Source organism: Ricinus communis, chromosome 5 (genome assembly GCF_019578655.1).
Source record: "Ricinus communis isolate WT05 ecotype wild-type chromosome 5, ASM1957865v1, whole genome shotgun sequence".
Taxonomy (NCBI): domain Eukaryota; kingdom Viridiplantae; phylum Streptophyta; class Magnoliopsida; order Malpighiales; family Euphorbiaceae; genus Ricinus; species Ricinus communis.
The window spans coordinates 2,248,014-2,264,867 of NC_063260.1; the positions used below are offsets into that span (position 1 = coordinate 2,248,014).

At 25.5% G+C, this 16,854-nt stretch overlaps 2 protein-coding genes across 2 annotated transcripts; both read left to right on the forward strand.

Annotated features, from left to right (window-relative positions):
• The first annotated feature begins 3,374 nt into the window (after nt 1–3,374).
• On the forward strand, nt 3,375–7,585 carry LOC8268749 (protein STRICTOSIDINE SYNTHASE-LIKE 5). Its single transcript, XM_048374252.1, has 4 exons — nt 3,375–3,995; nt 5,099–5,406; nt 5,498–5,627; nt 7,176–7,585. The coding sequence occupies exons 1-4, from the start codon at nt 3,567–3,569 to the stop codon at nt 7,461–7,463; spliced, it is 1,155 nt and encodes a 384-aa protein (XP_048230209.1). The 5' UTR covers nt 3,375–3,566; the 3' UTR covers nt 7,464–7,585.
• Nucleotides 7,586–9,328: 1,743 nt separating this feature from the next.
• LOC8268750 (protein STRICTOSIDINE SYNTHASE-LIKE 5) lies at nt 9,329–13,867 on the forward strand. Its single transcript, XM_002521649.4, has 4 exons — nt 9,329–9,840; nt 12,834–13,141; nt 13,228–13,357; nt 13,440–13,867. Exons 1-4 carry the CDS (start codon nt 9,397–9,399, stop codon nt 13,698–13,700), a joined length of 1,143 nt encoding a protein of 380 aa, XP_002521695.2. The 5' UTR covers nt 9,329–9,396; the 3' UTR covers nt 13,701–13,867.
• The last annotated feature ends 2,987 nt before the right edge of the window (nt 13,868–16,854 follow it).

A 16,854-nucleotide genomic window follows, 5' to 3' on the forward strand; every position in this document is an offset into this window, starting at 1 on the left:
AACTTGACTTTGTCAAATACTAAAGCAAGCAATATTACGTTGGCAATATAATTTTTGAATATAAAATATATTGAAATAATCACACCACATACAAGAATAAAAGACAAACTTTACCTTCGAACTTTATTTATTTTTCAATCAATATAACTTCCAACTACACTTTCATTTAATGTTTTAAATTATTTTTCTGTTTCTTTTTTTTGTTTTTTTAATATCTCTCATTATTCTTCAAAATGTCTAGCGGTTACATAAATATGACAAGTGTTAAAAGAGAATTACAAATTCTTTATTTCTATAAGAAAATAACAATATAGGTTAAATGAATCAATTCCATAAAGAACATGTCTAATTAGCCTTACAAGATAAATCATAATAATATTTGAATATAGTCTTATTTTTCTTTATTTTGTTTCTCTAATTTTTCAGTTAGATTTTTAAAGATAAAATCTTAAATTTAAAAAATAAAAATAAAAAAATAAAAGCAGCTAGTTACAAAATATTGATAGACATGATAATTTACTCAGTTTTGACTTCAAATTATTTTTTAATTTTTTTCTTCGAGTGAATAAAATAATTTGGATCTTCTAATCATTTTAAATTCAATTTGTTCGATCTTACACTTGATTCTTTTTGTTACTAATTTTCTGATTTATAAAAATAGAATATGTTTTGATATTTTTTATGTAAAAAAATCACAAATCAATAAAAAATATTTTAGGTTTTTCTAATATATATTTATTTTTTCGTTTATTTAGCTTTTAATATATATTTATTAGGATTATTATGTATAATATTGCGTGGCTTTCTTTATATTTCTTGACTTTTTATTTCTTAAAAATCAAAGCTATAGTACCTTTAAATAAAAAGTTAAGGAACAAAATATTGTGGAGTAAATTTATTAGTTTATTATAAATGATATACTATGCATATTCGTCCCATGACCAATATATGTCCGATGTGATTTTTATTTTTTATTATGTTAATGTTTGATTGATTTTAAGTTGGGTATAATTGATGTTATATTGATGTCTAATTGATTTTCAGATTTATAAAGATTAGTTTCTTCCAGATGTCTAAACGTTCAATTTTTCAAACTTTATATAAAAAAATATTTTAGGATTTTATTTACGGTTTTGTCATGATTCTTTTATGTTAATTTATAGTTTTTTATTTATTTTTTATTTCTTAATTGAATAATTTGGTGGATGGTTGGTTGATGTTTAGTCAATTTTAAGATGAGTATAGTTAATGTTTGGTTGATTTTTAAATCTATAAAGATTTTCTTTTCTTATAAAGTTTTGTTATGATATTTCAAGACAGAAATGGTTCTTGAATTTTTATTTTTTTTTATCTTGTGCGGTAATTTGGCTTTCAATTGGAATTTTTAATTGAATATAAGAGTCTAAATTATGAATTTTCAATTAATTTCTAAATTTTAGAAATAGTATATATATTTGCACGGTTTATAGAAATAATATTGTGAGTTTTTATAATATAGTTGTTTCCTATTTATGTAGGCAAAATTTGACAAGAAAAAGTTACAGTGAATATTTAAATATTAACCATTTTATTCTTAGGCAACAATAATTTGTAAGAATTCTTTTTATTAATTCTATAAACCGATTAAAATATTCATATAATTAATTAGTAATTACAAACCTTATCTTATTCTAATTATATATATAACTAATTTAATTTTCTAATCATAATAGATTTAATTAGTGAGTAATATCCTAATTCTAACCGAGTTAATTAGTAATTAATCTAATTCAGTCCTAATTCTATCAATATTTCATATATATTCATAATTCTATAATAAATTGATGAATATATCATACTATATATATATATATATATATATATATATAACTATGATGGAATTTAAATGACTCACTACAAATATTTGCAAAATTGAAGACAAGAAAAAAAAAAAAGAAAAATGTATGATGTTTTTAATTTTATTTTATTAATTTATTTATGCAGGTATATATTTTTCTAATCTAATTTTTTTATATACATTCTAAAGCTTATAAGAAATTGATGAATTACTTTATATTACAATATATATATATATATATATCTATAATGGAGTTCAAATAATTTAATATAAATTTTTAAAAAAATTAAAGACAAGAAGTCAGAGAAGAAAAGGTATAGAGATATGATACTTTCAATTTTTATTTTATTGATATATTAATTTATGTGTTCATTATCATTATAACAATACATTATTAATAGAATTATTTACTATTTAATATTATATTATACACTAATTTATTAACCATGATTTATAATAAAAATTTGCATACATATTTTATGTTTATTATTTATTTATAATTTTAAATATTGTTTAGGAGAAAGAAAATAGTCTATAAATAAACCTGCATGGTTAAATTGAATTATTATGTTTTTCTTTTTTCAGTTTATGTGAACATATCAGATTTCAGTGATGGTTGAATACTATTTTTAATTAACAGACTTCATTTATGTTGAGCTGAGAATTGCCTTCAGTTGCCGACAAACTCGGTCCCTTTTCATGCAAATTTCAAGTAAGCACACCTTTGAATCCACTTATTTAAACAGGTTTAGAGTAATTGAATGTAACTCAAACAGTTAAATAGCTTTTTTAAGTCTAGATTTCATATATTTTTCTATTTATATACTAATTCGATAAATAATTGACATATTTATTAATTCTAAATAATAAAATATAAATTAATAAATTAATATTAAAATATAAAATACATATATATACATATCACTCACACACAATTTATATTTTTTAAATTGAAATTTGATTTGGAAATGGAGTTGAGGATTTGTTCGCAGTAGTTACAAAAACTAAAAGAAAAATCAATACTCAACCTATCACGTCAATTGTATGGTGATACGTGACTTTATTTATTAGTTGTTACATTTTAATTGGTTAGATTTTAATCATGAGTTGTTAATGGTAATAAATAAACTAATAAATTAAAATATAATAATTAATAAATAAAGTGATATGTCACTATACAATTGAATGTAATTGACTAAAATTTGAGAAAAGACAAATTAAATTAAATGTTACCATGTGATATTATTTATTAAGTGTTGTATTTGCATTTGATTGATTGATTTACTATCAATAATGACCCATTACTAAAAATTAACCAATACAAATATAATAACTATTAAATAATATCACATGTCATTATGTAATTGATTTTGTCCATGCGATCGACTGAGTCTATCTAATAATTTATCATAAAATATATAAATTTAATAGAAAAAACAGTCAAAAAATTAATTTCGAAATAGATGGGATATCTCTTGAAGCTTAGGAGGCAAATTGACACTTTTGTTTATATCATACGAATAAGTAGATTTATATCTTCAGCAACTCGTACGTAATGCATATATATCCACATACTAGTGGCGTGGCAACTTGAGTATCTCGTTTCTTTTGCTATTCTTCTTTCTAAAACTTTCATATCAAATTCATGGATTTTTAGACTTTTTCATAACACAAACTCTTCGTCTCTATCATTTCCTTCTTTTTTTTTTTCACTTGCAAACTATTGATCATGCCTACAGAAAGCACAGCTGAATCCATCTCAAAGAAGTTCTCATGGCTATGTTACACTGTCACTTTCTCACTTATAATCCCTATTTTAGCTGCTATTTTAGTTTACCAGCTCGACTCGTTTGAGTCAGCTCCTATGCCAATCCACGAGTTGACTCACCCTTTGCCTACCCCGACGATGAAGAATGATCACATCTTAAAAGGATCAGAGTTCTTGGGTGTGGGGCAGTTGCTGGCACCTGAAGACATTGTGTATGACACCGGGTCTAAGGTGATTTACACTGGTTGTGTAGATGGGTGGATTAAGCGGGTTACTATAAATGACTCGGTGGCTGACTCGGTCGTTGAGAATTGGGTTCACACTGGTGGTAGACCCCTTGGACTTGCATTGGGACACAGGGGTGAAGTTATTGTAGCTGATGCATATAAGGTTGGAATAAAGCTAAGCCCTACTTCTTTTATTCTAATTCAATTATATAATTATTTATATATATTGAAGGAACAAAAAGATAGAACGAAAAGTATGCATCATGTGATAATATTTAAAATAAAATTTTAATTTAAGAAATCTTTCAAAACACTTCATGTGCTACTTAGCATTTAATTTAAGAAAATAAATATAATAATGAGAAATAATAAATTCATGTATTTTTTAATTTAAGAAAAGAAATATAAAAATGAGAATAATAAATTCATGTATTTTACGAAGTTTGTAGTTTAAGTTTTAATTTAGTCATAATAAATTGTTAAAGATTATACTTTAAGTGGGTCAAACTTAAATTTTGGGTTTACTAATTTGGATAGATTATTACATACTTCCAAAATATATTTCTTTTAGTCTAGTTAACTTTTTCTTAATTGTTAATAAGTAACGGTTAAAAATATTTTTCATTAATTGATATATATATATATATATATATATATATATATATATATATATATAAAATAGAAATTTTAATAAAAGTATTTGTTGAGAAATTATACTAAAAAATCACAAAAATATGAACAAACAAACAAGAAAATTAAGAACATATGTGATATAACGAGGTTTGGTAATGTGCCTACATCATCAGGAGCGATGAGCGGCTGTGACTATTATTATTAGTTAATCATACACACTATTAGGTTATAAATACAATATATATATATAACACTTTTGGTACAATTATAAAATTCACTCGCTCACTCTGCTCTGCTCCAGCATCTGTCCTTTAAACTGGTATATGAATCATATCTAACAGTATTTATAAGAAAATTTATATTTTTTAATCCGTTTATAAATTGAAAATGGAGTATCATTTTCGAATAAAAAGATAATTTTTCAATTCTTTAAAATTGTAGTGGGTCAGTTTTGACCCACTGAAAATCATGTGGCTCCATCACTGGCTTATATCATGTGCACAGCACAGTATAATTATGTGCGACCATCACTGATTAGTTTAATATGTGAGTTAGATTGATTAGTTTATTATAATTATAGGAAAAAATATATTATTATCCTGAGCATGCTTTCTATACTACTGGGTAATTCAGGGGCTGCTTAAAATAAGTAGAAATGGAGCAGTGGAGCTGCTAACTGATGAGGCTGAAGGTGTAAAATTCAAGCTTACAGATGGTGTTGCTGTAGCAGAAGATGGAACCATCTATTTTACAGATGCTTCACATAAGTATGACCTTCATGATTGCATGTGGGACATTTTGGAGGGTGAACCCCATGGTCGTTTATTAAGCTACGATCCTTCTACTAAAAAGACTCAGGTTCTGGTCCATCACCTCTATTTTGCCAATGGAATTGCAATTTCTCCTGATCAAGATTACTTGGTCTTTTCAGAAACCCCAATGTAAGTTATATACTTAAATCTGCATTGGATTTTTAATCTATAAAGGGGTCTTCCTTGATTTGGCCGAAATTTTTATTTTTGGTCATTGCAGGGGAAGGTGTAAGAAATATTACATACACCGCAATAAGAAAGGAAGAATAGAAAAATTCATTGATCTGCCTGGATTACTAGATAACATCCATTATGATGGACATGGCCACTTCTGGATTGCGTCAGCCACGGTAATTATAATATTTGTTAGCATTATGTATATATATCTGGCCATAATATCTTACGATAGACCCATCCGGTAGACTAGTTCATGACTTGCTTCCAAAGTATTATTTACTCCATCTATAAGAAAAAAAAAAAAATAACTCTTGAAAAAGAAATGTAGAATTTAATTTTATAAGATTCTAAGCGACTCTTATTAGGAATGACAACCAGTGGATTACCTATCCATTAAAAGATATCCTAATTCCAATCCGATTAAAATATCTAAATTCAAACTTGATTAAAATATATGTATCCAAACTTATCCTAAACATGAATAGAAATGCTTATATACTATCTGAATCTAATTAAAATCCATTTAAATTAAATAATATTAAATATATTTATTGATATTTAAATGGATAACGTGTATTCTATCTGTTTATGTAAACATTCGGATAATTAATGGGCATCCGTTAATCGAATCCGTTTATAATAATTAAAAATAAAAATTAATGTAAAAAATATAAAATATAAACTAATCAAATCTAAATATTCAATATTAAATGTTCAATATACTAATACAATCCAAACATAAATTTTGTAAAATTTAAAATAATATAATATAATAAATTTAAATATAATCGGATTCGGGTACCCACAGGTTCAAATTTGAACCGAATACAGATAGTATAATTAAATTTCAAATCCGTTTATTAATTACCCGGATCTATTCTATTATGGTTCGGTCGGATCGAGGATTCGAAAATACTTGTCTGGCTGCCATCCCTAACTCTTACATTGTATTTAGTTAAAATTTATTAAAAAATTTATATTATTTGAGAGAAAAAATGTGAAAGATAAAGAAAATAAAAATAATAAAATTGAAAGAGATATTTTTATTTTATGAAATATATTGACTTACTAATCCATAATTTATTTAAAAATTATAATTATTTTATTCGAATTTAGTTTAGCCATAACTAATTTTGATTATAAAGAATTCTAATTGCAAATTAAATTCTAAATTTTAAAATTTTTAACAATCTTATTTAAATGATTTTTAAATTTAAGATAAATACTCAGTTTTTTAATTTGTTTTAAAAATACTTTCCGATGACAATTTTTGAAATTTTAAAGTAAAAAAGATGACAGTGAAGTCGATTATATATACTAAAAGGAAAATAATTATGAATAATTAAAAATAATTCTTTTTAGATTTAATAATATGAACATTAAAAATCTTACATATATACAGTCTTTCACACATTTTATATCGAAATGTAACAAAAAATTTATGAACTCGTTAATTTTTATATTAGTAAGCAGAATTGACTTCCAACATTATTTTTTTTCATTATCAAATTTCAAACAATGTTATTAAAAAGTGTTTTTGAAACCAAAAAGAAACCATAGGTATTCATTTTAATATTTTAAAATTATCGAATAAAATTATTAAAAAAATATGAAGTTCAAAATTTAATTAGTAATTAAGCCAATTCTAAATTAACTTTTCCTACAATTAAAATACATAAATTTTAGATATGTAAATAATTTTTTTGAATTTAATGTGGCAGGAAATTACATATTTTTGGAAGCTAGCATTCAGGTATCCAATCGTCCGAAAGGCTGCAGCAATATATTTGAAGTACATAGGACCCATAGAAGCACAGAAGAGTGGAGGGGTTTTTGTGGTGAGTTTGGAAGGGAAACTGATATCTCACTATTACGACCCTAAGTTAATACTGATTTCATGTGGAGTAAAGATTGGAAATCATCTTTACTATGGTTCCATCCTCAATCCCTACATTATCCGTCTTGATCTTGCTAAATATCCTGCCTATGCTGCCACTGCCACCACATAATTAAGCTACAATTTTAGATTACTCAATGTAAAATGCAATTATCCAACAAATTTTATTGTTATACCCTACTCATGCATTGAATGTGAGGTCCTAATATGTGGGTTCCCTGTCCTCTTGTTCTATATGACGCCACCTTATATTTTCCTTTCTTTTCTTTCCTTTTTCTTTTAAGTCAGGCTAAATGCATAATTATGCTCTTCAATTTTAATTATTTAGTCAGTTTAACACTTTAACTTTTGATGTAATCTACCATACACTTAAATTATTATTTTTATAATATTTTAATACTTTTGACATATATTTTTATTTAATACGTCCACATGTATTGCATAAAAGTGTTTAAATATTACTAAAAATAAAATTTAAGTGTATGTTAAATTAAATTAAAAGTTAAAAGTGTTTAGATATTAAGAAAAATAAAATTTATGTGTTTATTAGATTTAATTGAAAGTTAAAGTGTTAAACTGACTAATCGATACAAGTTTAGGAAGATAAATATGTATTTACCCTTTAAATTCCTTTCTCCAGTTCCTTTCCAAGAGAGTAGAGTTTGATTAGTGTAACTTGATTACCTTTGGTTGATTTTCCTTTATTAATTAGCTGTATCTTTTATGTATAAATAGGGGTACTTAATTTCTTTATACTAAACACAAAATTTTAATAATATAATATGTTCTGTAATATAGTATTGCTTTGATGATTTTTCTGAATTTTATTCTATTACGAGTCTTTAAAATTTGTGTTAAATTCTAATTTTCTGTCTTAATTTTCAGTATTTTACCCCTATTTTAAGTTCTCCGTTTAGTAATACTAATTTTCTGTCTTTATTAATTTATCCTCATTGAATTTCTTTCTTTGCTTTCATGTATAACACCAAATCTAATTTATATAATCTCTTTCTGCAAATTTTATATTGCATTTTAGCTATGAATAACTCTGAGTTGAGTTTTCCTTTCTTTGTTGAGCCATCATAAAATTTATCTTTCAACTTCAGAGAATTAATTAGGATTATTTTAATCAATTTATTGAGGCATTCTAATATATAATGGATATATGATACTTTATACATCTATAATAATTGATATTATTTTAATTTAAATAACTTACTAATATAATTGGATACCAAATTAACTAATTATACATAGTACTTGATATCACTAAAATATGTTTTTTTTTTTCTTTTTTTACAGTCGTTCTATCTATTTCTGTACTTGACAATTATTATAAAAATTAGAAGTTATATAGAGACTTTAGGGGTCATTTGGATTAATTGATTTTAAATGAAAAAATTTGTAAAATTTATAAATTTAGTTTAAATTCATGATTTGGTAAGTAAAACAGTGGTCTAAATTCATGAATTTTAAAATACGTATCCTATATAAGCAAGACATGTGGACTGAGTGTCAGTCAGCAACTCCACGTCATTTGTTTTAAACGGCGTTATGGCCAGATATTTAAATACGCTTACGTTTTAAAACACAAGTCTTTATTTGTATTAAAAAAAACTACATACTTACAATTGTTAATTAGTCAAATTATAGGGTGTTTTTTTTTTGTACTTTTTCAAAAAACAAAAAAGGAAAAAGGAAATACTGGGCCGGCATTATCGGTATTACTACCGTAACTTAGGCTAGCCAGCATATGCCAAACTTGGATCGCAATTGCCTTAGATATAAAACCAAAGAAGGTTGATTTGTTTTTTCTGGCAGAGAAAAGAAGGTTTATTTTATGTTAATAATTAATAGAGACCACTGTGTTAGACATTAAAGAAAATGTACCGTATATTACATGAACTTCAGAATTTTATAGTTTAATATGATTTTTGATATTTTTATTTATAAAATTTAAATTTAAATTATATAAAATATATTAATACGTAACTTTTATATAAAATACCTGCAGGACCATCACTACTTCAACACCAACAAACAATATGCCTTCAACAAATAATAATGCTGATACCATCTCTAGGAGGAGTTGTTCCTCATGGCCATCCTTCTTCAATTTTTCTTTATCACTGTTAGTACCTCTAGTCGCCGCCTCTGTTATCTTTTTCCAACTCGACCCGTTTGACCCTGCTCCTATGCCCATTCATGAGTTGACTCGTCCTCCGGCTAATGTGTTGACGAAGAATGCTCACATCCTCAAAGGATCGGAGTTCTTGGGCAAGGGGGAATTGCTAGGACCAGAAGATATTGCATTTGACAGCAAGTCAGGGCTCATTTATACAAGTTGTGCAGGCGGGTGGATAAAGCGAGTTACAGTCAACGACTCGGTGACTGACTCGGTCGTCGAGAATTGGGTTAACACAGGTGGTAGACCCCTCGGACTCGCCCTGGGACACGGAAATGAAGTTCTGGCAGCCGATGCTTTTGAGGTTTGTGGACTGAAACAAAAGTATTCATTATTTGAAGTATAAACTAAGTCATCGGTTTTGGATGCATATCTGCAATAAGCTGTGTGTCTGTTCTTATTACATCATTTCATTTTTGTTTCTGTTAGGTTATCCATCATTTTGATTAGGTTGCTTATTTGTTTTTTTCTTTTTTCTTTTTTTCCTTTTTAAGCAGAAGATTTTATTAGGATTAATTGACCCCAAGCAAAACTTGGCTCGAGAGCCAGAGCCCCAACTTAAGCTCCAATATTTTAACGGTCTTTTCCAATCTCAATTTATATTTTAAATTATTTTTAAAATTTTAAAAATTACTTATGAATTAATATTTTTAAAAATAAATTTGAAAAAACTAAATTATAAAAATTTAAAAAATAAATATAATAAATTAAGAAATTTGAAACTTACTTGTAAACACTCAATCTCTAAGTAAAACACCTTGCGAGGTTTGATGTATACACCACAACTAATAGAAGAGTGTCACATATATATAAGTGTTTTATATTTTGATATTAGATGATTGATACAAACTCTATTATTTAAAACTAATATATATATTTCAATCATTTATTGTTAGTGCATGAGTGAGAACATAAAGTACAAATAAGAAATTTTTTGTATCTTCATATCTAGCAATATTAACCCAAACGTAAACAAGGACAACGTTAGAAGCTAGTAGAGCCTACACCATAGTCACACAAATTCTCACAAAAAAAAAAAAAGAAGGAAACAAGAACACAAGTCTTTATTAAACTCTCTTGGGATACTATTAGCTTTGCTTATATAAGTATTTGGAATTCATAAAATAACTCTAACATTTATACTTAATAACTATAAACACATTAATTTTATAAGTTAATTTAAAACTTAAAAATAGTTTACATTCTCTTTATATTAATCCAAATTTAAATATTTGAAAGACAACACTATTCAGTTTTAATATTATTTTTTTACATATTTATATAAGATTTGAAATAAATTTGATATTTAATTTAAAAAAGTGATATAACTTCATTAAATTTTATATTTAATTTGATTTTAATTAAAAAACTTTAATTTATTCTATGTTAATATTTCAATTTTAATTTTTATTACAATTTAGTCATTTTACCAATGAGAGAATGAAACATCATATTTCTTTCATTATTACTCGTTTTTGTCAATCATTTATATGATATAATAATTTTTCATTTGTAAAGGTGAATAAATTAAAACACAATTAAAATTGAATAACTGAAATAAAATAAATCATTAAAATAAAACTAAATACAAAATTCAATAATTATATATATCATTATCCGATCTAATCCATGGTTACTTACATGGAAGCATACGATGGACAAGCTTTTAGGCATCAAGATATCATATTGAAATTTGAATAAATTATTTTCTTTCATATAATATATGCTAGCTAAGTAGGTTCATAAATGCAATAGGCCCCCCAACCAAGTTATCAAACCTTAGCATCCATATATGACTAAACCAACTTGGCAAAATACTTTTAGAAGAATTAAAATGAAAATCAGACCCTTAATGTTGAGAGAATGCATTTCGTTGAGATCATCCTTCACTTCAAGATTCACATGCACTTGGCCATTTTAATTACTTTAGCAAATTTATAGAAATTTTTTGGGTGCAATTTGGATACTTTAGACTTCGATTGCAATTTCATTTCTTTCTTTCTTTTTCGATCAGACAATTTCGTTTCTTTTAATAATGCATGTTTTTGCTGCGTGTTTGCATCTTAATTTCTTTGCAATCCTTAGGTACCCACTTATCATCCAGAAATTTTTGTAAAGCCATATTCTGATTGGACTGCCCATGAGTTGGCAAGGAAAGTCCTTCTGGATGTGCCTTAAGCAAAATCCTTTTTGTGTCTGCTTGTTGTTCAGAGTTTCGTTGTAATCAGGAATTATCCTGTTTCTGCTTTTTAGTAATGTGATATTCAATCTTCTGATTGGCAGCAAAAAAAAAAATAAAAAAATAAAAAAGAAAGAGCCGCAGAGAAACAAACTGAAACTGACACAACATAAGATATCTGGTTTCCATGACAACCTCGTAGGCTTTGAAACCTAGGACGTGTATGGCACGGAAAAGTGGAATGCAATACAGAAAAATAACAATTTTATTCTAATTCATATATTAAATTAATAAATAATTATTACATATTATTAATTTTATTAATTTTAAAATATTAATCATGTATGAATCATGCAATTCTAAAATGTAAGACGCGTATTTAAAAAAATCGGTAAATATTATAACTTTAAAAGTAAATATCACTATAAAATTAATAAATAATAAATAAATTTTAAAATATTATAATTATAGTAGCTTTTCAATGCCTGTATATGTTTATTGAATAAATATAATTAAATTTTGATTAATTTATTAAATTTTTTTAAGAAATTTATATAAAAAGATCTAGTATGTATATATAAATTTTATACAAATTTGATCCAAATTTTATAATTTTTTTTAATAAATACGTAAATATATTAAAAAGTGACTCATTTTAAAATTCACCTAAATAATAAATTACTAAATAATAAATTAAGTATATAACTATTAAAATATATAAGAGAAATAATAGTATTACATAAACTACTAAGTTGATATATAGTTGTGATAGGACATAGAATACCAGCCATTTTAACTATCATAATTCCATCAATGTGTTCCTATCATTATCCGAATTAAAGATATTGAGCCCTTCTTATATTCTTTCACTCAGAAGTGTAGGATTGGTAGTCCTACGAGCTTCATCATGTTTTCAGCTTCTTTATTATGAAAGCTTCTTCAGCTTTCTGGAACCTTTCAAAACAATCTCCTTAACACAAAAGCAGGATAGATTACATATATCACGCTTCATCATGTGCAACAGTTGATATTATGTGCCGAGTATAATTTGTGATCAAGCTTAATGAAAATGATGATCTTTCGGTCAACAAAATATAATAAAATTTCCTAAATAATAGGGGTTATTGAAGATAAATGGCGATGGTGGAATTGAGCTGCTTACGAATGAGGCAGAGGGTATAAAATTCAAGCTCACAGATGGTGTAGATATAGCAGAAGATGGAACAATCTACTTTACGGATGCATCGTACAAGTATGACCTTCATGATTTCATGTGGGATATTTTGGAGGGCAAGCCTTACGGTCGGTTGATGAGCTTTGATCCGGCAACCAAAGAGACCAAAGTCTTGGTTCGTGATCTCCACTTTGCCAATGGAGTTGCAGTCTCGCCGAATCAAGAATTCGTAGTCTTCTGTGAAACCCCCATGTATATAATGAATAACTACATTATTTTTGCATTAAACTTGCTTTCACTGATACTGACGATGATTTACTGTGAATTGATTATTGTAGGAGAAGGTGCAGAAAGTATTACATTCAAGGCAATAAAAAAGGGCAGATAGAAAATTTTATTAGCCTTCCTGGAGCACCTGATAACATTCATTCTGATGGACATGGCCACTTTTGGATTGCATTATCATCAGTAAGACCCTTCATCAAACTGTGTCTGACTTGTGATTAAGTACTATAGAATGGTCATAACGAATATTGTGCATATATGACAGGGAAATTCAGCATTCGTGGACTTGGTATATAGATATCCTTTCATCAGGAAGTTCATGGCAATCTCGATCAGGTTTAAAGGGCCAGTGTATTCGGGAAACAATGCTGGTCTTTACGTTGTGGATTTGGAGGGAAATCCAATTGCACATTACTATGATCATAATTTAAGAATGACTTCATCTGGTGTTAGGATTGGAGATCACATATATTGTGGTTCCATTGAAGCTCCCTATATTCTCCGTCTTAATCCGACAAGCATTTGATTTCTAAGAAGCAATTGACAATTGATTGCAGTAATCTGCAAATATTATATAACAATGAAATATTTATTTTACGCTAAAAATACAAAAAATTTCAAGTATGTGAAAAAAAATTGTCAAATTTTATTGAAAAGAAATGCATTAGAATCTCTATTATGAAGCTTGATCCTGAATTGAAGTTGATGATTTTGTAGAAGAATACTACCCAAAGCTCTATATTATGCAAATTATAAGATGGACTCCAGTCCATATAGTTTTGTGGATTTAGGAGTCTATCCGACACCATTTTATTTATAAAAAATTTGCGTCAGTATCTCACATACGCCACAATCACTCTGGACACAAATGTCAGACGATGTAAATTTTTATTTTGAAAAATAATTAATATTCATTAATTTGTATTAAATGTTTATCAACTTATATTCATTAAATATATATTGAATATTTATTGTTTAAACATAAAATATTTATTGTTTGTTAACTTAATTTTATTGAAAAGATATATATTAACAATATAAATATCTGTAATATAACTTTGGCTTGATGTTTTTTTTTTTTTACCAATTGTGTAAGGACGATTTATGTTATAAGTCTATATTATATATGTTCATTTGAATGAATTAATGATGAATATATATTGACAAACTAATAAATATTATGCCTATAAATTATGAATGTTTATATCAATCATAAAATCTTTTCAATATGCATCACAAAAACAATAAAAATTTTCATTTGAGAATATTGATGAATATTATATATACACACAGTGAACATTGATGAATAATACATCAAACAAAATGAACGTGAACATTAACCATAATGAATATTAAGTTCACTGATAATGAATCTTTCAATACAAAAAAAATTAATTATTATAGAACATTACATCTAATGGATATTATACATATAAAAAATGAATAAAAAATATTAATATATATATGGCCTAATAAAATTTTTTTGACATATATTACTATATTTTGATACATTTGATTTTTAATTTAATACGTGTACTTATTATTGACACGTAAAAATCAAGTTTATGCAAAAAGTTTAATATAATATTAATTTTTATAAATTTATTTTATTATGATTTAAAATAACTTTAAAATAATGAAGAAACGTGAACAAAATTTCCTGCGTTATACACTTTATAAGTAGAATGCACCATATATTTTAGAAAGAAAATGCACCACACATGTGTTATGGATCTGAATCCATATAGATTCATGAACTGGGGTACATGTTAAAATTTATATGTAAATTGGAATTTATATGCAAATTATAAGATGGATCCCTGTCTATATAGTGACACATAGATTTCAACATCATTTTACTTGTACAATAATTTTTGTTTTAAGTTTTATACGTGCGTCAGACACTGATGCGCTTCAAATGCTGATGTAATTTTTTTAAATAATTTATATTCATTATTTGTTAATTTAATATTGTTGAAAATATTAAATGTTCACTATTTGTTAACTTAATATTGTTGAAAAGATATATATACCACAATATAAATATTTATAGTATAATTTTAGTCTGATATTTTTTTTGTTTACCAATTGTGTAAAAACCATTTATGTTATATCTATATTATATATGTCCATTTGAATGAATTAGTAGGTATGATTTTCATCAATAACGAATATCCATTGACAAACTAATGAATATTGCCTATAAATTATCAAACATAAAATATTTTCAATATGCATCACAAAAATAATAAAAAATTTCATAAATAATCAACATTTTTATTTTAGAATATTGATGAATATTATATATACAGACAAGCATTGCAATACTAGATAATGAACATTAATATTAACATTAATGAATAATACATTAAACGAAATAAACATGAACATTAATCGTAATGAATATTAAGTTCATAGATAATGAATATTTAAATACAAAAAAAATTAATTGAACATTTTGGTACATCTAAATGAACAAAAAAATATTAATATATATCTAGTCTAATAAAAATATTTTGACATTTGTTATTATATTCTAATACATATGATTTTTAATTTTGACACTTGTACTTATTATTGACACATAGAATTCAAGTTTATGTATAATTTTAAAATTTTTCTATTAATTTATTTAGAATTTTTAAATTTTTGTATTGATAAAATCTTAAAATATAAAAAAACTAATAAAGATGTTAAAAGTATTTAATTTATTATTATTTTTTAAATATTTGAATTAATTATAAAATATTAAAACATATATTTAATTTAATATATAAATTCAATTTATATTATTATTTATAATCAAAATAATTACGACGGTCAGAAAAGGCGGGTAAACGACTAATTTTGATAAATATATAAAAATATATATTTAAATTATTATTTTTAATATAATATTAATTCTAAATTTATTTTATTACAATTAAAAATAAAAATTTCATGTGTCAAAAAAAATACACATATCAAAACAAAAATCTTTCAAATAGTAAATGAAATAATTATAACAGTCGATAACACGTGAAATAAATAACTATTTCTTATAAATATGTAAAAAAATTTATTCAATATATAAATTTTAATATAATATAAATTTTTTAATTATAATTTTAAAAATTAAAACGGTACAATTTTACAAAAAAAATGTAAAAAAACAGAGACAAAAGTTTCCGTATTATATAATCTGAAAAGAAAAAGACAGCTGTTACATTCTTCTCTTCTCTGCACTCACAAACATGCTGCTTATAGACTTCCGTCGATGTAAAATTATGGACCGGGATGCATGTTATAAACATTGTTGATATTATTGAATCAAGGAGATACTATTCTTCTTACCAATGAAGAATAATATTATTGGCAATCATATCTTTGAACTCTACTTTTAATTAGTACATTTAGCAATAATTAATTAGCTTTTCTACTAATCAAAACTTATTAGCTCATGGTGGTGAAATTCTTGATCATCCAATTATTTATAATGGTTGGAGCTCTACAGTGTGTTACATTAAGGGCATTATTGGTTATGTTCTACAATTTCATTCCTCCCTTCCTACTCACTCACGGCCTACTCGAGCTATGACTGCATTACCACCTCTGCCAAGTTGATAGCAAAAACTACTGCATCAACTTCAAAGGGTGTGTATGACTTTATCGTCATTTTCAGGAAACATTTTCTTCTTTTC

What these genes read in the sequence shown, in the direction of transcription:
- LOC8268749 (XM_048374252.1), top strand. Translation starts at nt 3,567, where the DNA reads ATGCCTACAGAAAGCACAGCTGAATCCATCTCAAAGAAGTTCTCATGG. An exon ending in TTGTAGCTGATGCATATAAG is followed by an intron (nt 3,996 to 5,098) that starts GTTGGAATAAAG and finishes TGGGTAATTCAG; the next exon opens with GGGCTGCTTAAAATAAGTAG. An exon ending in TCTGGATTGCGTCAGCCACG is followed by an intron (nt 5,628 to 7,175) that starts GTAATTATAATA and finishes TTAATGTGGCAG; the next exon opens with GAAATTACATATTTTTGGAA.
- LOC8268750 (XM_002521649.4), top strand. Translation starts at nt 9,397, where the DNA reads ATGCCTTCAACAAATAATAATGCTGATACCATCTCTAGGAGGAGTTGT. An exon ending in TGGCAGCCGATGCTTTTGAG is followed by an intron (nt 9,841 to 12,833) that starts GTTTGTGGACTG and finishes CCTAAATAATAG; the next exon opens with GGGTTATTGAAGATAAATGG. An exon ending in GTCTTCTGTGAAACCCCCAT is followed by an intron (nt 13,142 to 13,227) that starts GTATATAATGAA and finishes TGATTATTGTAG; the next exon opens with GAGAAGGTGCAGAAAGTATT.